General features: G+C 36.8%; 1 protein-coding gene across 1 annotated transcript in view; it reads right to left on the minus strand.

The window, feature by feature from the left end:
• MAPK10 (mitogen-activated protein kinase 10) overlaps positions 1-22,866 on the minus strand; it is a 171,232-nt gene that overhangs the window by 126,671 nt on the left and 21,695 nt on the right. Inside the window, 1 exon segment of the mRNA XM_022561669.3 lies at positions 19,057-19,226. Coding sequence (XP_022417377.2) covers positions 19,057-19,226 — 170 coding nt within the window.

The raw sequence follows: 22,866 nt of genomic DNA on the forward strand, positions 1-22,866 counted from the left end.
TTAGGGGGAACTTAACCTCACTAAGCCTTCATTCCTCAGTTATGAAATACTGATGATATTAACAATTTTGCCAGTCTATTGTGACGATTAAATGAGACTAGATACATAGAGTATCTATACAGAGAACGGCATATCATAGGCACTCAATAATTGGTAGCTTTGGTGTTGGTTGTCTATACCATATAATGTCTTAATATATGCTGTGTGCTGTCCTGTCAAAGCAGGATAGTGGCTCTGAAACTTGAGTGAGCATCAGAATCACCTGAAGGGCTTGTTAAAACCCACTTTGCTGGGCTGGGGCCTTAGAGTTTCTGAGTTCCTGGGTCTGGGGTGAAACACAAGAATTTGCATTTCAAACAAGTTCCCAGGAGGTTGGATGCTGATATTGCAGGCCAAGGGACCACACTTTGTGAACTACTAAGGACAAAGAAGGTGCACTTGGTTTAGAGGCAGCTGATTTGAGTATGAGACTCAGAGTATGAGCCTTTGTGTGCCTGCCAGTTATCAGGCATTTAAAAGTTCAGAATCAATGGATCGGTGTGATATTAAAAAGAGCAAGGAATTGAAAGTCAAAAGGCCCTAATATGAATAACATATGACAACTGGCAAACATTTCTCTATCTAGGCCCCAGTTTTCTATCTGTAAAATAGGCAGTTAGATGATATGTTTCTTTTCTATAATTTCACATGTTTTAAGTATATGATTGTCCTCAAATATCTTGGATACTTAATATAGAACAGAAGATAAAAAAATGCAAGCAATAACTCTTACCCTAAACATTCAAAGCCCTATGCCTGGTTCTCTTCCTGTCCCCAGTAATGCGATTCACAGAGTTGAACAAAAATAAAATAAGAAAAAATAGGACCATAAGTTGAGCCACTACTATACTACATGCCATTTATTTGTTCATTATTCATTCAGTGCCTCTTGTGTTCCAAACAGTGTGGAAGATTTTAGGAAAACAGGGTGAAGGAGACAGGGTGATTGCATCAGACTAGCAGGATACTAATGCATTTGTTTATCATGTAATTTATGTTACACTGTGGCATTCTTGAGAATCAGTTGGCCCTAATCCATATAATACAGCTGGCTAGAACATAGCTTAGAGGGATCAAGAACTAAAACCCACACTGATTTGAAGCAGGGCCCACAAGTCAAAGTCAGATGAACAAGAAGAGGAACTGGATATCAGTCATCAGATCTGGAAACTGAAGACTATTTCAGAGAGTAATGTTCTAAAATCCATCCTCTTCCTCTCATAGTTATAAGAACCTCCCTACTTTAGATAAGCACATGGTATTCAGCAAAAATATACCTTCCAGCTTCCCTTGCAGCCAGATGTAACTTGTGATTAGGATGATGGATGGGAACAGAGTGAAACATAATTTCACTTGCTTTCCACTTGCTTTTCATCTCTTCCCACAAACTGGAATGTGATCCTAGTGGCTTTGGCCATGTGGGCAAGAACAACATTGTTAAGATTCATCATGATCTCAGGATCACCTTGTGAAACAGAATTGCCCTACCCCCTGGAACCAGTTAGCTGCTCAGAATTTTATGGAAGAAAGCAATGTTTAAGCCACTATACTTTGTATATCTTTGTTAGAGTATCTTTAGGTATATCCTATCTAACACAGATATACAGAACTGGATCCTATGTACTAGACAACAATTTGGAAATATCCACTTTTCCTTATGACAGTAGGTCCAGCATCTAGCATGGTGCCTGGAACATAATAGGTGATAAATAAATAAGTGAATTCAATGAAATACATGAGGGTCCTGACGTTGAGGCAAATCATCGCACTACGAGGAAACAGACATGGAAACAAAAGTAAAGAATTGCTTACCCTTTCAATCTTATTAATGCACATTCTTCCAATTCCCAAAGGTATATTTCATATTTTAAAAATTCTTATATTGGCAAAAGTTTAAGCTCCTCTGACATGCTTTTTGATAACCAAGAAAAATAGTTATCAGGTGCTAAGCATGTTAAATTGGATGAAAATAACTTTGAATCTCAACCGCATTGTTTGTGCTATTATTGTGTCCCAAATTAATTAACTAATAAATATTTTTGAGTTCATATGACAGGAGTTAGCAATATACCTGTAAAGAGGGATCAAGTCACTGGTCTCTTTTCTTCTGGTATGTTTAAAGGGGTTATTTTTATTTATGCACACAAAACAATAAGTTTATATATATAGCCACATCATGTGCACTTATAAATTAATTTAGTTAAAGTAGTAAAATATCTTGCATTTTAGTTAAATGAGGATTGCTAAAAACAAGCACCTTTTTAATGGAAAACACTTATTTTTAAATAGCCATTTTACAAAGTTATTTGATTCCAGAAACGTTATTTCTTTATAAAGCTGGACTTTCATATTATCAATGTAAATAATAGTATGTACTTCATAGAGGTATTTTAATGTTTCTGCATTATTAGGGCTTTCTGAGCAAAGAAAACTGGAACCTGGTTAAAGCACAAATCCTGGAAATTAAAGAGTGAATAAACAGAGACTTCCAGAGAAAATGTGTTTATATTTCAAAGCAAGTGAAACCCAGAGCCATCCTTTTACATTCCAATGGACTGTAAAATAGGGACCTTTCCTTTCTGTTCCTGGAGAAGATTTGTTGCTACTGGGGATATTAGATCTCTCTCTCTCTCCCCCTCCTTCCCTCCCTCCCTCTCAGAAGGAGGAGACTGCAGCTGTGTAGCATTTCCTATACAAACTCTGAGGTTCATAATTTCTTCTTCTCGGTAGTATAAAAACCCCTTTGCATGTACAGGATAACATTTGGCTTTTATAGTATAGCCCTGAAAGGGGAGAAGGGGACATAGGTAACTGATGCAGTTGTTGTTGAAAGTAATAATATTCTACCTCTGATCTAGAAACTTCATGTTTGCTTTCAGGACAAAACAAGTAATATAGATGTTAAAAACTTATAATGAGCTATAAAAGAAGCAGAGATCTATGAACACCATTAGATAAGTTGTCTGCTATGGACATGGTAGCTGCGTCTATGTTTCTATTCCCTACCTATTACCATATTTACCAAAAGAGAAGGTATTAATAATAAGGCACTTCAACCAATAAGTTTCATCCTCCTCAAAGTGCAAAGAAACAGTGAAGTGTCAATTTTATAAGAATTGCTCTGTGACTAATGGTATTCTCTTTTGTCCTACTTTTCCTTTCAATTGCCTTTTCTTATGTAGCTGCATGGTCAAAAGACTTTTTTGTCCATTCAAATCTCTACCTCTATTTGAGAGTAAAGCAACATTACTGAAGAAATGTTACACAATATATCAAACACAGTTCTCTGTAAACAAAAGAAAGAAAAAGGATTTTTCTCAGTTTTGCTCTTTCATGAAGAATTACTGCCTCTGTTTAAAGCTAATCCCATTAGTATCTTCCTGCTTCCTCAGAAATTGTTCTCTAACAAATATGTTTTCACTTTCTGGTATCTTCAGTCCCTCTGTCTCTGTCCTTCTCTGGGTGTCTCTCAATGGCCTCTTTGTGTCCCTATTGTCTCTCCATCTCCACTCTTCCTCTTCCTTTTGTGCATCTGTCACCCATTTCTCCCTCACTATTTCTGTTTCTACATCTCTGTCTCTATCCTCTTCTCTTGCTTCTCTAGACCTCTCTCTCTCTCTCATTCTTCCTCTCCACACACCCAACCTCCAGCATCCAGCATTTCCTCTCTGATGGGGTACACGGATTTTCCTGATTTTAAAAATATACTCTTTCCTTTATTTGTAAGGTCACAGGCCCTTAACACTTAAGAGCCCCCCATGCAAGCCAATTTTAGGGAAAAGGAGTCCACATAAGATTTGAGAAGGTAGAGTTGAAAATCTCAGAGGTAAACCTTCAAGAGGAGAGTACCAAAATGAAGTGGCAAGTGCCAAACCGAAAAGGACAGAGATCCAAGAGTGCTTGCTGTCTTTGGAATTGGTTACTGGGAACTTAGTGAAAGCAGTTCCCCCAGAGCAGGGTGAACAGAAGCGGACTCCAGTGAGCTGGGGAGTGAAAAGGAGATGAAGAAGAGAAAACAGGAAGTTTAACAGCAGAAAATACTTATTAAGTGCCTGCTCTAAGCCAGCACTGTGCTAAGCTTTAGAGACACAATTTGGAGCAAGCTTGACAGTCTCTGCCTGTAAGAGCTTACAGTCTAGTGGGAAATGAGATACTATAAAGAAACAATATGAAAAATAGCGTAATGATGATTGATAAAGCAAATACAGGGTGATGTGGAAGCATATCAGAGAGATACTGACATTGGATTCAGAGGGGTGATGATAGACATTTAAAATAGGGACTACAAATCCTAGTCCCCTTCCTCTTCTTGGGCACTCGGCTAGATGACATTTCCAGCCTCTTCAACAGTTAGGGGTGGCCGTGTAACAGCTCTGGCCGGTGGACTGTAAACAGAGGAAAGCACACCACTTCTGGGTCTGTCCAATAAGAGTTCCTCCATGCTTTTACCCCCTTCCGCTGTTTGGAGACCTTAGGTGCCGCAAGGTGAATATGGCAGAGCCTTCATCAGCCTGGCTCCTCAGATCGCTGTATAGATGACCTACATTTGTAACCATAGTTAATAACCCTGTATTGCATATTTGAAAGTTGTTAAGAGAGTAGATCTTAAAGTTCACCTCGCTAGAAAAAAATTTTTTGTAACTATGTATGGTGACAGATGTTAACTAGACTTACTGTGATGATCATTTCGCAATATACACAAATATAGAATCACTATGCTGTATACCTGAAACTAATATACTGCTATATGGCAATTATACCTCAATAAAAATGTATATTTGAAGTGGATCATTGAAATATCCATTATGTCAATAAAAAAAGAAAAGAGATAAGGTGTAGCCAGAATGATATAAATGTGGAAGACATTAGGCGTTGAACTGTGAAGGGAAATGAAAAGCCAAAGGCGGAAGAACATTTAAAGCATACAAATATTTGAAGAGTAGAGAAAGATGACCAATAAAAGAGACAGATAATTCTTGGTTATACAAGTAGGAAGGAACCAGGAAACAGCTTGCTTCAACCCAGTTTAACATCACTACCGCTCACCCACCAGCCAATAATATTCATGACACTTGTCCTAGTTTCATTCCATTGTTCCCAAATTTCTCCCACTTTGATCTAGTTCTCTACTGGTTCTTGGCGTTTGCCTCCATCTCTCATTTAGAATCTCCCTCTTGTTAGGAGTTAGAATTAGTACTCACCTTTCTAGCTCATTTTTGCTCTGGCTCCTGATTCCAATCTTGCCTTCAGGAGCTTTGAATTCTTTTATTATCTTGCTGAGTATTGAACTATCAAAGACAGTTCTCTGTCTAGCCAATCTCAGAAAATGGCCATGACCCAGGCCAGCTAACACTAATGAAAACTAACATGTATTGGCTACTTACTAAAGCCAAGCACTGTATTAACTAATTCAGTTTGTTTTAACAACAATTCTATACATACATATTTCTATTATCCCCATCTTCAGATGAAGTAACTGAGGACACTCACAGGTAAGAGTAAGCCAAGATCCCAACCTGGCAGTCTGGCTCCAGAGTCTGCATTCTTAACCACTATGTTATGCTGCCCTTCATGTGCTGGCCAGTTCATCCAATTCCAAACAAAGGGCAGATTTTGAAAATTCCTAGCTTGAAAATCAAAGGAAGATGACATTCAAGAAGAAGTCAATGAATACTTAATATTCCCAAACGTTACAGAGAAGTAAATAAGTGGTGGCTGAAAAAGAAGTCAGTCAATTATTAGCCATTTAGGGGTTAATGATAGCCTTCTCCATAGCAATCTACTCCATCAGAGGGATGATGGTAATAGAACTGGGACTGTCTGTGAAATGAGAATTTAAATAGTATGCAGAAGCACTAAATTCAGGCTACTTTATCCAGAAGTTTGATGATGAAGGAAAGAGAGTCAAAGAGGGGCAAACTTGAGGGGCAAGCACATGCAAAATAACTTTTTTTACATAAGAATTGGGTAGAAGATCTTCTTACCATCAGGGCAGAAGAAGCTACTGGAGAAGAGACAGTTGAAGTGAGACAGAGAACCACTGACAGACCCCAGGGGCAGGGGATGGAATTAAGAACACTGGTGGGTGCCCGCCTCCAGAGCCCCTCATGGAGGAGCTAACCGGGCAGGGAAGACTGCAGAGTTAGGAGGTGGAAGGGGAAATTGAGAGCTCACATGCCTGACTGAGGCCACCTGTTTTCTCCAGGAAGTAGGAAGCAAGCCTTCCACAAAGAATAGGGTGGGTGAAGTGGAACTGGGTGCTTGCAATTAAGGTTATAAAAGGATTGTAACAGCTATCATGGGAAATGAGGTAGGGGGCTGATGAGACACATAAGTAAAAGGACTGCTAAGCAGCAACAAGGGCCCGGCTGAGGATGAAGCTCATAAACTTATAATGGAGGAAGTCAGCATAATTATGTGATTTCTCCAGCTGGGCTCAGGCTCCAGCAGGAGCAGAGAAAACAGCCAGTTGGGCAGCCCTGGATGAGTGTTTGGAAAAAACAGAGAGCTACAGAAGATAGAGTGGTAAGAAAATAGAGAGCCTCTGAGACTGTGAAATTATTTTCATGGTTTCAGGCTAAATAGGAAATATGTTAACCCAGCAGGAGAATGACAGACTCAGAGAACAGGGATGCCTTGAAAGACTGACGTCTTTAAGGAGATACAGGGACAGAAAGGAGGTGAGAGAAGGAACAGGGTTAACGTGTGACAATTTGGCTTTTAATTTTCCTCTGCTCCCTATTCCCTTCCAATTTCTTACATTCCCATGCCAGTGAATTATTTAACATCCTAAACTTACTAGATTTCCACTGCATACTAGTTACTCTCCAACTAGCATTTTTGCTAGATAAATTGAATTTCTCTCCTCGGTCACCTGAAATCTAAAGTTCATTCATTCAATAGCAGTTCAGGTGTGATGTGTGAATTAGGAAAACGTAGCTCCTCAGGGTAAAGGGAACACCCTGACCCGGGCACGCTGCTGTGCAGGTGAAGGGCAGCCTGGGTATCAGCCCCTACACACTCCCCCATCCATGTGTCCTGGTGCAGGGCACACCTTCCCCAGCCATATTTTCCGGTTCTAGATGAGCCCAAAGAAGAAAATTTTAAATATATTTGGCATTGTATGTCCCTGGATTGGAAGTAAAATCTTGACTTTATGAATAGATATATTAAAATCTTCTGTGGAAAACATTTTTAACGATAAAAAATAAAGGTGAATATAGATGAAGAAAAGCACAGCTAAGAGGTCTCTTAAGTACATGTCTTTAAAGAAAAGAAACCCCATGTTAAACGAAGTGGCTAAATTCCCTCTCTGTTGGTGATTGACAACCCCATCATACAAAAAAGCTTAAATGCAATGGTTCAACGCTGGATTCAGAACACTGGACATGTAAAGTGAAATTCACTTGACAAGGTCAAATATTTTAAATAAATTTAACAAATCCAGGAATAGAGAGCAGAACCAGAGGATGATAGGGCTGTCACTCGAACTTCTAAAAGATGTCTTCCTTTCTCCTCAGCTTCTATGTTCAAATCCATGATTAGCAAGACAGCTCAGACTCTATAAACAGAACATGATGCTGTAAAGGCCAGAAGCATGACTCCGTAGAAGAGAGGGGCCAAGTACCTTTCCTCTGAGCTTTATAAAAAGCTCCTCGAAGCCTCAGTATTTTTAGTTACATTATTTATAACACCTACCTGCTCTCCTTTTGTTTCTTTTTTTTAAATTATCTTAATCTACAGATAGAATGGACAGGTCTCAGAGTAGTAAATGAGAATGATTTCTGGAATCCGAGGAGCAGCAATTGCCATCTGTTATTTAGCATAATTTAATTTAACTGAAGACATTGCTTCCTTTCTGTGAGGAATGCTGTCTTTCCCAAAATGCAGGATAGTGCAGGATTAAGCCTTTAGGTATTTATATTTGGGTTTCAGGTTTCTTTAAAAAATTATAACCATCGGGCTTCCCTGGTGGCGCAGTGGTTGAGAATCTGCCTGCTAATGCAGGCGACACAGGTTCGAGCCCTGGTCTGGGAGGATCCCACATGCCGCAGAGCAACTAGGCCTGTGAGCCACAGCTACTGAGCCTGCGCGTCTGGAGCCTGTGCTCCGCAACAAGAGAGGCCGCGATAGTGAGAGGCCCGCACACCGCGATGAAGAGTGGCCCCCGCTTGCCACAACTAGAGAAAGCCCTCGCACAGAAACAAAGACCCAACACAGCAAAAAAAAAAAAAAAACAAATTAATTAATAAACTCCTACCCCCAACATCTTCAAAAAAAAAAATTATAACCATGAATGCACTTTAATCCTAACAATCAGAATGTATGCATCTGGCAAAAGAGTTCATGAAGCATAAACTAATTTTATTTTTGCAATAAAAATACCTATTGATGCCCTTGAACAGGGGTCCCAGTACCAGTCCGAAGCCTGTTAGGAACTGGGCTGCACAGCAAGAGGTGAGCGGCCGGTGAGCGAGCGAAGTGTCATCTGCTGCTCCCCGTCGCTGGCATTAATTCCGGAACCACGCCCTCTCCCTCGACGACCCCACCCTGACCCCGTCTGTGGAAAAACTGTCTTCCAGGAAACCGGTCCCTGGTGCCAAAAAGGTTGGGGACCGCTGCCCTAGAAGACACGTCCTACAAGAAATAAGAATTAGTGTCACAAACTTTTTATCTTTGGGACTGAAGTAGAAACTGAAAAAATAGAATTGATTTACTAATTATTTCTGCTGATAAGGACATTAGCATTTATATCAATAACTGATTTACAGAGAAGACTCAGTCATCTATAAGTGAATAATTATCTATGGAATTTAAATGACTATTTTTCCCTTCTGCCAACAAAAATGCTTCTGGGCTACAAACTCTTGCTATCAATTTTAACTACAATGATATAAACTGATTACAAATTTATGAAAGACAGAATTCAGAATAAATGTCCATAATACACTGTAAAACCAAATATAGTTTTTAATATTACATACGACCAACCCCTTCAGCATCAGTTATTGCACTGATGAACACATACATACTTTATGGTTAACAAACAGAAGTATGGAATTTGTATAATTTTTTTCCCTGTAAACATACTGCTACTAAACCTTGCCCGTGGTTACTCAGAGCCACATTTTCTCTGTGAAGGATAAAAGGTGATATTTACAAGTCTTAATCACCAATCAAGCAATACAGTAAGTAAATATTTGGGGCTTGTGCTATGCAACAGGGCCAACAATAACAGTGAAATATGGAAGGAGAATACAGTGTCTTATTCTGTCCTACTACACTGGACCATTACAGCCTCAACTGTCCTGCCAATACAAAAGGCAATATTTAAAGCTCAACGCTCCTTATATCAAGAAGGTTGCAATTAAAAACATATACACACAGGGAACTATATTCAATATCCTGTAGTAAACCATAATTGAAATTTTTTTAATTAAAAAATAAGTTTGTAATAAAGGGTCTAAATTATAAAATTAATGGAAAATAACAAGGATACAAAATGTGCTGATATTTCAGATGTGGATCAGATGGTAATCATGGCCCCTGGTCAGAGGCTAAATGGAAACGTGTTAGTAAAGCTGCATCATTTAGCGTAGTGGCTCGTTAGGAACTCTAAGAAGAGAAATGCACCACAGGATCATGGAAGTTTCAGAAACAAAATCATCATTCAGGACCCACTGATCAGGTCTCTTGTGTTATTTAGGAAGTCTGATCACCCTCTGGATGATTTCACCATCTCTCTTTGTACCATCAACCTCATTACCATAAAACTCTTCTATCCAAATTCTGTGCTTAAAGATGGTTAGCTGCGTGTGTGTAGCCATGTTGCAAATTTAAAAACTAATATTTAAAACTTGTATAAATATTGTAAATATCCTAGGTTAACTGAAACTCAGATTGAAAGATAGGAATGAAAAGGTTCAGATGCTTCTTTTCTTGACTCAATCATGGAGCATTAGTTAAGTCATTTTTTAAAACTCATATTCTCAACTACAATATGCACAGTCTGAAGATTGAGCAACTGTTACAATCAGCCATCTTCTTGGGTTACACATGTTGACCTTTTGCAATTTTCCATTGATATAAAAGAGTAACATTAAGTCTACCTTCCTTGAATCTACTAAAATTCATGACAATACCAGATTTATAAGGCAATTTCATATATCTAGTTTGTTTTATACTTTTTGAGTACTGCAAGATACTGAGATCTCCATTTTTTTTTTTTTTTTTTTGCGGTATGCGGGCCTCTCACTGCTGTGGCCTCTGCCGTTGCGGAGCACAGGCTCCGGATGCGCAGGCTCAGCGGCCATGGCTCACCGGCCCAGCTGCTCCGCGGCATGTGGGATCTTCCCAGACGGGGTCACGAACCCGTGTCCCCTGCATTGGCAGGCGGACTCCCAACCACCGCACCACCAGGGAAGCCCCTGATATCTCCATTTTACAGATGAGTAAGCCAAGGTTCTGAAAGACTGAATGTTAAATACTATCATTGATAAAGCACAATGGGAAATTCAATTATTCTAAGGTGTAAGCATATCTATAACTATAATGACTGAACACGATAATATAAGGTATCTTAAAGTGTCTGTAATTGAATCAATATATAAATGTGCAAATATTTTACAGAATTCAGATAATTTACTTAATTAATTTCCCTCCCAATCTTAATCAGCAATAAATAGATATTGACTATCTTTCCATCATATACCCTAACATGGCCAAGGTTCAAACTCTTTTGTTTTGGTGTATATCTACAGATATCTGCTAACCTTTGCCAGTCATTTTGTAAATGTGTGCCATTATTTCAAGGGTGATTAAATCAGAGTCTAGATAGAATAGCTCCAATTCATCACCAAGATGAGAAAAGCTGCTAAAAGCATCAGTGAGTCAATAATGTCTTTTTTTTTTAATGAAAATGAGCACATTAAGAAGGAGGGACTTTCCATGAACCATTTTTTAAAGCACATAGAAGCTATTATTATTTGAAGAAGATTCCACTTCTTCAAATGGTGACTGTTCTACTAATGTCTCTTGACTTGGCACTATTATCAGTAATTATTTTGAGCATTTGAACAAATTCAGAGATTTTGGGGGGTTGGCTCTTGATTCTGTTGGATTGTCATGTTTGGTTTGGTTTTTGATGAGCGCTCTGGCTTACCCAGAGTATTTCTACTTACTAGTACTATGTGGAAATAGGAAGGCAAAGATTCAAACTATGTTCCACATTTTAAAAAACAAAAGGAAACAAACCACAAAGAAAACCCCTTTCTTTCTACCCCTTCAGTCAACAACTTAGCCTTATCACATATCATTACCCTTAAGGAGACTCTACTCCAAGGGATAGGGTTACCATCTTCCCTCAAATCCCTTATGTTAGGTGGATACTAAGTCACATCTATCTTTTTCCATAACTTTAAATCCTATTTGGGAGTAAGCAAGATTCAAACACATATGTATACATATGTACAAAGATAATATAGCTGCAGTTTCATATGCTGAGCCAAGGAAGGGCCCACTAGATACAATGCTGTAACTAAGTTTCCTGGATCACAATGTTTCTTATAGAATGTTTTCTATCCCTGTCCTCCTTCAAGGTAGATCACACCCATATTAAATAGAAAAAAAAAAAGCCACAGGTACAGGAACTCAAGACTTCTCTTCAGTCTATCTAACACTTAACTCGACTGGGCTGATAGGACATTGCTAGGCAGGCTCACCATACTCACCAATATCCACTTATCAAAGGAGGGTGATGGAATAAGAATATGTGAACACCCAAGGTTCTGCTGAACATGACTGGCAATTTAAATCTTAGATTGTTTATCTGCATAGGAGCTTGTTGCTATAGACCGCTGGTTGAAGGACATTCACCAGAAATGATTTTTTTAATTTTTGTGAAAAACAATAATTTATATCCTATATACATAAAATACATGTGTGTAAAATATATAGCATATAAATTCAATTAAGATAAACTAATCCATTGGGTTAGTATGTATATAAATTATATATACCTATGTAATATATTATAAATTATATATTTGTTATACATTCATTCTGTATATACATATATGAATATATATATATAATTTAAGATAGATTAATCCACTGCATTATTTCCAGGGCATCTTATGACTACAATTATTTCTACTTCTATATCATCCTGCTCTAACTGGAATTTTAGGAAAGTTTAGTTAATATACAGTATATAGCATTTGTTTCTAAATATTTAATTTTCCAGGTACAGATTTTTTACAATAAGCCACTATAAATCTATGCTTTTTCAGTATTAAGCTTACATCTTTGACATAAATATCTTGTAAAAGATCACCTTGGAAAATTGGATTGGGACTGCTTACAAGTTAATTACATGTAGATGACAAAGAGAACCAGCCCAAGAAAGAAAGAATATGGTTTTACCTCCTGTCGTTTAAAACTGTGCAATCAGCTCTTTTCAGTTAAGGGGGAGACCAAACTTTGCAAGTTTTCTCTGCTAAACTTGGTCGTTGAATTTTGCCGCCACTTTCACTGTCAGTTTAAATCATCTTTGGAGAAAGAATTGAGAAAATAGAAATGTTTCTTGGCTTGGCAAGCAGCAGCAGGACAGAAGTAAGAGAGGATAATGAACTCCCTGCTGTTGATTTCTTCCTACATTCTTGTTTTGTTCTGGAGCTTGTAGTAGAAACAATGCTAATGAGATCCTCTTCTGATGATGAGAAAAATGCTCTGAAATGCTTTGTTCATCTGGCTCCTGACTACTGTTGTTAAAAACACATTTTATATAAGGCCAGAAACTATCAAACTCTTAGAGGAAAACATAGGCAGAACACTCTATGACATAAATCACAGCAAGATCCTTTTTGACCCACATCCTAGAGAAATGGAAATAAAAACAAAAATAAACAAATGGGACCTAATGAAACTTCAAAGCTTTTGCACAGCAAAGGAAACCATAAACAAGACCAAAAGACAACCCTCGGAATGGGAGAAAATATTTGCAAATGAAACAACTGACAAAGGATTCATCTCCAAAATTTATAAGCAGCACATTTAGCTCAATAACAAAAAACCAAACAACCCAATCCAAAAATGGGCAGAAGACCTAAACAGACATTTCTCCAAAGATATACAGACTGCCAACAAACACATGAATGAATGCTCAACATCATTAATCATCAGAGAAATGCAAATCAAAACTACAATGAGATTTCATCTCACACCAGTCAGAATGGCCATTATCAAAAAATCTAGAAACAATAAATGCTGGAGAGGGTGTGGAGAAAAGGGAACACTCTTGCACTGCTGGTGGGAATGTGAATTGGTACAGCCACTATGGAGAACAGTAGGAGGTTCCTTAAAAAACTACAAATAGAACTACCATATGACCCAGCAATCCCACTACTGGGCATATACCCTGAGAAAACCATAATTCAAAAAGAGTCATGTACCAAAATGTTCATTGCAGATCTATTTACAATAGCCAGAAGATGGAAACAGCCTAAGTGTCCATCATCAGATGAATAGATAAAGAAGATGTGGCCCATATATACAATGGAATATTACTCAGCCATAAAAAGAAACGAAATTGAGTTATTTGTAGTGAGGTGGATGGACCTAGAGTCTGTCATACAGAGTGAAGTAAGTCAGATAGAGAAAGACAAATACCATATGCTAACACATATATATGGAATCTAAAAAAAAAAATGTCATGAAGAACCTTGGGGTAAGACAGGAATAAAGACACAGACCTACTAGAGAATGGACTTGAGGATATGCGGAGGGGGAAGGGTAAGCTGTGACAAAGTGAGAGAGTGGCATGGACATATATACACTACCAAATGTAAAATAGATAGCTAGTGGAAAGCAGCCGCACAGCTTAGGGAGATCAACTCGGTGCTTTGTGACCACCTAGAGGGGTGGGATAGTGAGGGTGGGAGGGAGGGAGACACAAGAGGGAAGAGATATGGGAACATATGTATATGTATAACTGATTCACTTTGTTATAAAGCAGAAACTAACACAACATTGTAAACCAATTATACTCCAATAAAGATGTAAAAATAATTGTTTCTAAAGGCTGATAAAAGACATTATTGATGAAAGGCATTCTGCAACTCAAATAAGTTTTAATAAAATATAAACTTTTCTAAATGAAATAAAATACAAACGGGTTTGGTCAAATATTAAATGTACCTGATTAAGGGTATTAGTTCAAAATGTTGAATACATTTCTTAAATTTCTCTCTTATGTATTCTTTAATAAAGTCTTAAGGTATAACAACAACAACAAAAAAACACAAACAAAAAAAACACATTTTATAGATCACTTTACAATTCCCCACCTAGGAAACTATAGAGGACTTCTTTGTTCACTTGGAGAAGGAGAATAATCATTGTTTCTTTTTGTTTCAATGGATAATATTCATTTTTTCCTCCATGGTAGAAATAAATTTTTTACTTATTCCAAAAGATTTCATATTAGATTTTATTTAATGATTCTTAATACTGATATAGTTGGTCTATCATCCATGGTGAATGAAAAAATAGCATGATAATGGTGAATTCTTTTTGAAGATATTTTAGTATTGCCTATTTGTTTTCCTGATAAAAAGTAAGCAGTGAAGCCATCCAAAGAGAGGAAACAAAGTGTAAGAAACCAGTAACAAGTTTAAGGTAACTGGAGCAGGACAAATGAGAATCCATTTCAAACAAGTTAGGAGGATGGGGATTCTGTGACATAAGTACCAATATATCAACAATTATACCTGAAAACTAAAAATCCTTCTAATACACACAGAATTTTATAGTAATATATGCCAAAATAAAAGAATTGCTAAAGAGCATCTCTTTTGGATTTGGTTCCTCCATGTTTTATTCCTGCTCTAAAGAAAATAAAGTAAAATAAATAAATCATCTGTTTCACCTTGTCTGCCCTCCACCTCCTTCTGGGCCCCAGATACTGAGTTTCCATTTCTCCCAATTACTATACTCAGGATTGTGTGGGACGTTCAAAATATGTAAATCTGAGTTTTCACGAATAGAGGAAAGGTGTGGATTTTACAAGCATGCTGGGGGATGGATGCGTGTTCAGTGTGAGAGAAGTGGATGAACGCACCATTGACAAAAGGCAATAGGAAGGAAATTAAATATAAGGCAGGTTGATAGAGAGGACAAATTACTACAAAAATAGATCTTCAAGAAAAATAGTACATTACAAACCCAGGTTATGATAAGTAAACAAAGATAACTCAAAGTTAGGTTGAGGAAGAGACAACTATATTCATGTCCAGAAAGGAATGTGCTGGAATTGTGGCATCTGTGCCCATGGTAGAGTGGCAGACTGAAGATGAGGTAGAGGAACATGCCATCCCATTTCTGCCCCTTCATCTTCATCTTTGCTAGTTTTATTTCCCTCAGCTACTGACTAAAAGACTAATAATAATCCCAGGAAACTCCAAGACTAACATTTTGGAATTCAGTTGTCCTTTTACTGACAAATTTGCTGATAAATTTATTGTAAGCCTGGAGTAAAAATTTTGCTCAAGGACATTTTATTTAGTGGAGTTTATTTCAGTTACTATACCTAAGACCTTGTATGAGATATCCATCCTATACAAGGAGAAATAGAAGCCCAATATGCCCTATAAAACATATAAAATTATTAGTACTAGTAGATTTTCAAATCTTTCTGGGACAATCTGTTAACTTCTTAAGCAAAATGTTGCTTTGGGCCTATTTTTGAATCATTAAATAAAACTTCCTTTTATTAGTAGTTCTCATTTTCGTGGCAGTTTTATCTAAAAGAAAATGAAACAATTCCAATGAATATTTGAGCATCCAAACTGAGGATCTTAGAAAAACTTTCTCATGTTCTACAGTTTTCCATTTAAAAAAGGTAGCTAGGAATCACTGTTTTGTCCATCTCCTATCTCTCCTCCTTCATAAGAATTTTTGGTTTTGTTTTATTTTCTATTTCTCTTTGAAAGTTCTTCATGAATGCAGTGACCTCTTAAACAGGGTTCCCACTCTCCAAGTGGTATCCAAGCCATCCAGTAGAATGCAGAAGAAAATATAAACATATCTTGTAATCTAGAAAATAAATTAAACCTTACTAATAATTATTATTGATCTCTCCCAAACACACTTTATCCTTCTAGCATTGGTCACATGTAACCTAAGGTAAAAGATGCAACTTGGAAGGAAAAAGGGAATTTCACAGTTTGGGGAGGGTTGACAGAGGCACCCTGAACTCCTTCCTTTGACAACACTATAGTTCAGTGTGCCAGCTTTTTGAAGAATAGCAATCATCTTAATAGTAGAATCTTTACTATACTATGTGTATTAGTATTAATGCCACAACAAATCACCACAAGCTTAGCTGCTCAAACAACATAAATTTATTAGCTTGCAGTTCTTTAGGTCAGAAGTCCTACATGAGTCTCACGGGGCTAAAGTCAAGATATCAGCAGGCTGAGTTCCTTTCTGGAGGTGCTAGAGGACAATATGTTTCCTTGCTCATTTGGATTTGCTGGCAAATTTCAATTCCTCATTGTTGTATGACTGTGGTCTCCATTTTCTTGCTAATTGGCAGCTGAGGGCCATTCCCAGCTTCTAGAAGCCACCCCATTCCTTGTCTCGTGACACTTTTCCTCTATCTTCAAAACCAGCAACAATAAGGCAAGTCCCTCTCATGTTTTGAATCTCTTATCCCTTCTCTCTCATTGCATCTCTCTGACCCATTCTTCTGTCTTTCTTTCCACTTTTAAAAACTCATATGATTAGATAGGTCCCACCTGGATATTCCAGGATAATTGCCCCATTTTAAGGCCTTTAATCTTAAAGTTATATGTCAAAAGTTTTGTCATATAAGATAACATATCAAGAATTCTGGAGATTATGGTCTGGGCATCTTTGAGGGACCATTATTCTGCCTACCACACCTTGAAATTATTTTGTGTCACAAAGAGGTTCACCTGCATCCTTGCACCATAATAAATAAACAAATAAACATTGAAAATAAAAATTTACTTAGCTGTTTACCTACAAAATAAAAGGCTTGGCCCATTATTTTAAAATATTAAAATGTTCCATCTTCAAATTGCAAAAACAACTACTGATCGACATTAGAAGAGATTGAAATTTACTAGGTGAATTTCAATAAAAGCATTGGTATATTTGATAAATGAGGTTTAAGTGCTAGTAAATGATTTAGTAGTGCACCAACCAGGCACTTCTGCCATTTGCATTGACTAGGCACTGAGAGTGAACTTAAAATGAGTTGTCAATATGAAGTGAATCGTTAAAATTTATGTCCACACGAAATCTGCACACAAATGTTTAAAGCAGCTTTACTTAAAATTGTCAAAACTCAGAAGCAACCAAGATGTCCTAAGTAGATGAATGGATAAATAAACTAAGGTACACCCAGAAAATGGAATACTATTCAGCGAACTTTTAATCCATGAAAAGACATGAAGGGAACTTAAATGCATATTACTAAGTGAAAGAAGCCAATCTGAAAAGACTATATTCTGTTTGATTCCAACTATACAGTATTCTGAAAAAGGCAAAGTATGGAAACAGTAAAAAGATCAATGGTTGCCAGGGGTTAGGGGTAGGGAGAAGGATGAATAGGTGGAGTATATAGGATTTTTAGGGCAGTGGAAATACTCTGTATGATACCATAATAATGGATACATGTCACTTTACATTTGTCCAAACACACAGAATGTAAAACACCAAGAGTGAACCCTAATGTAAACTATGGGTTCTGTTGATTATGATGTGTGAGTGTAGGTTCATCAGTTGTAATAAATGTACCATTCTTGTGGGGGATGTTGATACTGGGGGAGACTATGTATGTGGGTGGGCAGGGGATATATGGGAAATATCTGTACCTTCCTATCCATTTGCTGTGAACCTAAAACTGCTCTAAAAAATAGTCTCAAAAAAACAAAAAAAATGTTTAAAAATGAAGTGAACCAGATTTTAGAATCATCTTATGAAATATAAAATGAAGGTTTGAAAAATAATTGTACCCTATTAGATTTCTTTCACCAAAAAAAAAAAGAAAAATCAAATGAGTGGAAAAAGGGAGTTTTAAAACAAAATCTATTTTAAAATAATGTTTATTTCAACTTCATCTCATCTCTTAAAAGGGATGTTTTTGTTTTTAAATGGATATTATTAATTTAGCAGTAATTCACATAACAAATATATTGTTATAAGTAAATATCCTTTATAAATAAATATATGTGTATATTTATAGTTCATGCCCTAAATTTTTACTTATAGTTGTGAGCCACCAAACTGAAAATTATTATACTAATAAGTTCATACTAAATACATTTGGTTGCTAAACTGCAAGTTAAAACTACCTAGAAAAAATCCTTATCAATCTATCATCACTTTTGCAAGAGTTTTATAACAGGTAAGTCAAATCCTGATTTGTCATCATTTCAATTTGCCACTCAAAATGTCATAAAAGAGTAGTTACTAAGGAGCCCAGAATCTTTCCATTTTGGAAATATTCAACAAACATTTTTTTTAAATGCCACTTTTTCTAATAGGCAACTGAATTTTAAACACTGAACTTTAAAAGTCACTGGAACATTTGAGATCTCATTTATACTTCTTCAGACTGTAGGGAATTTTACTTGCTGGTTATCTGAACACATATTCCCTCATTTCTTGCTGTGAAAACATCCAAATAAAATTTTCTAAATGCTTTAGCAACAGCTAGAAAACCTCTGGTTTTCTTGGTTCCTCTATGGTTGTTGCATAATTGATTTTTTTGTGACTAGAAAAACTAGTCACAAGCAAAGATGTACATATTGTTAGCCAATGGGTAGTAAATTACGAATAATGCTCATAAATTTATTTTTCTTTGGTAGAATGGATTTTTTCCCCCTCAAGTCATGCTATTTATTTGTGTTTGTGTGTTTGTGTTGTGTATGTAGTCAACACATACAGCACGTTCCTTCGAAAAATAGAAGTTAAATCCATCCCACTTACCAAACTATTCCCTGAGCCCCAGAGCCAATAGGCTTTAGATTCTGGTAGCGCTTGAGAACTGTGAAGGTTGAGTCTCCCACTTCCACGCTGTAGAACTGGTTGTCAACTTTGCTTTTGCTCATGTTGTAATGTTTGGCAATATATGACACATCCACTTGTTTATCGAATCCCTGTGAAAAAGAACAACAAAAACTTGAGACAAGAGAAAAACCAGAATGACAATGAGATACAGAAAAGCCTGTTCTTTCAATGATTGCTAATACTTTGTCATCTGTAATAATTATATAGACCTACATTTAACACAGAAAAAAATATATATATCAGTCCATGTAAGATAACCTGGAGTAAAATATCTTAGAAAAAATGCAAAGAAAAATTTGTTTTCAATATTAAAACTATTTATGATAAAATATTCTTAGATCTGCATCGTCTTTTCTGAAATGTTTCATTAAAACCATTTATTTATGCAGCAAACACCTACTGAACATATACTGGCCCCAGAGACTATGTTAGGTACTTCAGAGGTGATCCCTGATCATCTGTTATAACAGCCATATGAGGAAGAATGAAAGAATGTATCTACATCCTTTTCCTAGAAAGAACTGAGATATAAAATAATGCATAGTCTTAATTAGGCAAATTTGAATTAAATAGTGTTGATTTCATTTGCTCTCAATAATACCAAAAATGCTACTGCATTAAACATTGAAAAATTTTAGTTACTAACACTGTTCTAAACTGCCACATGACAGCTTTTTTATTTATTGCCAGCTTAGATTTTAAGTATCTCAATTGCTATATCTTTTGTTTATCAATAAGAGAAGTTCTATTAATTATATTTAGCAATTGAAGAAACTGTTATTTTGAATCATGATTTATGAATATATATAATGTAAATATCCATTATCCATGATTATTATTTACCCATAAATGATCTTACATTGCTTTTTATGACATTAAATAGTTTGGATTCTGTAGTGAGAAGGAACCTTACAGAATACTATCTAGCCTTTTCCTTGTGGCACACACTGACGGATGTTTACCCAATAGTCATTCGTCTCTTTCTTGCTGATTTTGTTCAGGTTTTGAGCACTCACATGCTCTGTGGGTTCCTTCCCAGTTCCAGCACTTGAAAATTGAATACTCTAAACCAGTGGTTTTCTTTAGAGGTGACACTAACCCTTAGCAGGCATTTGGGAGATCTGTGGGCATGTTTTGGTGTGCCACAATAATAGAAGATGTGGCTTATTGACCAATGCTGGTTGTCCTGTAATGAGTGGGACATTCCCACACAATGAATAATTACATACTTACATCTTTTGAGTATGTCAAAGCTTTAATTAGTAAAAAACAAAACAAAACTGGCTTTAATGTTCTGAGCCCAGAATCTAAACTAAAGATCTTTGTACGGTTTTAATATATACTGACCTCCGAAAATCTAATTCTCACATAATCTGAAAGAAGATTTAAACCTCCTTAGGCTCTGGACCTGTAGTTGGTAATAAAGCCATTTCCTTAGACATTTTTGGCATTTCATTTCTAATTAAAAAATTGAAATAGGAGTACAAACTAATTTGCCCTGTATGCTCTTGGATGAGAGACAGGCAGCATTAGTAATGAGGAGAATACAATGGGGACTTTGTGGACAAGGGTGGCAAAACCTACGAATCTAGTACAAGAACCTTAAGACCCCAGATGGGCTTGAGAGCAGAACAGTCGTGACAGGCACCAGCCTATGACTGGGAGACATATGCTAGCAACAATCCAGTACAAATGCACACAGACCTCAAAGAACAGAGTGGACTATAAATTAGGAATCTAGGTTGTTTGGATGGAGACTGAAAATTCAGGTAATTCACAAATAAAATCATGAGAGGTCTGAAATCCAGGAGGCAGTCTATGAAGTACAGAATAGGAAATTAAACAACACTATTAAGAATCAGGGCATTGTGAGCCCATTCATGGAGACTAAACAGGGTTTAGAATTTAGACAATGGGTGTGGACAATAGCAGAAACAAGAACATTATAACGATCCTTTATTTCAACTACAGTATCAGGAACTGTTCTCTACACCATAGTCCATTTCTATGCTAGACTTTTTAATGTATCAGTAAACTAACCCTACTAAAGTCATTTTTTTTCCCTTGGTAAGGAAAGGTAAAAAAGCAACTGGAGCTAGACTAACAAATGAATTTCATCTGTCAAGGTTAATTTGGTACAAAGTGCCCGACTTGCCATTTGTCATGTTCTGACCCTTCACATCCTGTACTACTCTAGCTCCTGACCACCCACAAAATTCTTAGCACACACTAGTCTCATCAAACCGAAGTAATCTATTTCCCTTTCCCCACATATTCTCTTCACCTCTGAAACGTCGCTATTCCAACTGCATTGCATGTATGTAGTAATCATATGTAATGACCTTTATGTTCTAGACTTCTGGCACTGGAGATACAAAAAAAAGATAAGTTCCCCATCTAGATGGAGGCAGTAAAATAAGCAAGTAGTTAAAATATGGAAAATATATTTTATAGCAGAATAAAGAAAAGATGCTAGGAGCAAACAGGGAGTAGCAACTAATTGCCTGCATTCATTCATTATCATTAATTCATCCAACTACTATGTATAAAACAACCATGAATGCCAAGTCATGGTATAAAATTGGTAATGTTGGAAAGAGACTTGATTTGTGTTTTCTCTGGCTAACTATATGCCCAGTCCTCCCCTCTAACTGGTTCTCAGATGTGAGTGTGCATTTGGACTACCTGGGGAGCTTGATAAAATACAAATCACTGACATAAAACCTTGGAGATTTGGATTCAGGTCTTCAGCATAGGTCCTGAGGATTTGGAGATTACTAGGCAGTCCAGGTGATTCTGATTTGAGGATCTGAGGATCTGACTTTGAGAAAGGCAGCATTAGAAAATCATTCTCACAGTGTGCTCCCTGAAGCATCAGTATCAGCATCACCTGTAGACTTGTTAGAAATGAGGCTGCTCACTCCCACCCCACACCTATTAAATCAGGAACTCTGAGGCCCAACATTCTGTTTTAATAAGGCTTCTAAGTATTCTGATGCATATTGAGAATCACACACTGGAGTGGAAGGACTGCCTGAAGTCTGTGAAACAGATCACATAGCTTTGCCTGAGATATTTGGAAACTAAAACACTTATTATGAAGCAGAAATAATATTTCTGCTTCTGCATCAGGGAACATACACTTGGTGTCTTTACGTATTGCCAAATTCCATTGTTCACGGCAAACACACACTGGAAACCAGAGTCCTAGTTAGAACAAGGATTACCCTACATCTCAGATTCAGGTATTTGAAAGACACCCGCTGCTCCAGACTCAAGAACTAACGAAGTCGTGGTACTCAGGACAAGTCACCAGCTGGCCAAGTGCTATAATGGAGTATATCATTTCATCACAGCAATTGTTCACACGCCTGAGAAGTACCCTGTAATTTTTCCCAGTGCATACTTTGGAGCAGGACTTTTTATGTAATGGGGAAGTTATATACAGACTTGGTGGTAGTTTGGTAAAATGGTTAAAACAATCATAGAGCTTAGACTAAGAGCAAAATTTTAGGTACAAAAGTATTCCCAGTCAAAAAGAAACAAATAAAAGCTATTCAAATGAAATACCTAATGCCCTGACACATTTTCTAAAATAAGAGCTACTCAGTGATTTTTTTATCCATTTGAAAGCATATAATTTCTCACAATAAGATTAAAAATCATCATTGTAAAATCTGTGAATTCACATACACACACACACACACACAAAATTTTCTTCCTCAATTT

This window comes from Delphinapterus leucas, chromosome 5 (assembly GCF_059928025.1).
Source record: "Delphinapterus leucas isolate spDelLeu-1000000601 "Yukka" chromosome 5, BTC_Dleu_Yukka2, whole genome shotgun sequence".
NCBI classification, from domain to species: Eukaryota; Metazoa; Chordata; class Mammalia; order Artiodactyla; family Monodontidae; genus Delphinapterus; species Delphinapterus leucas.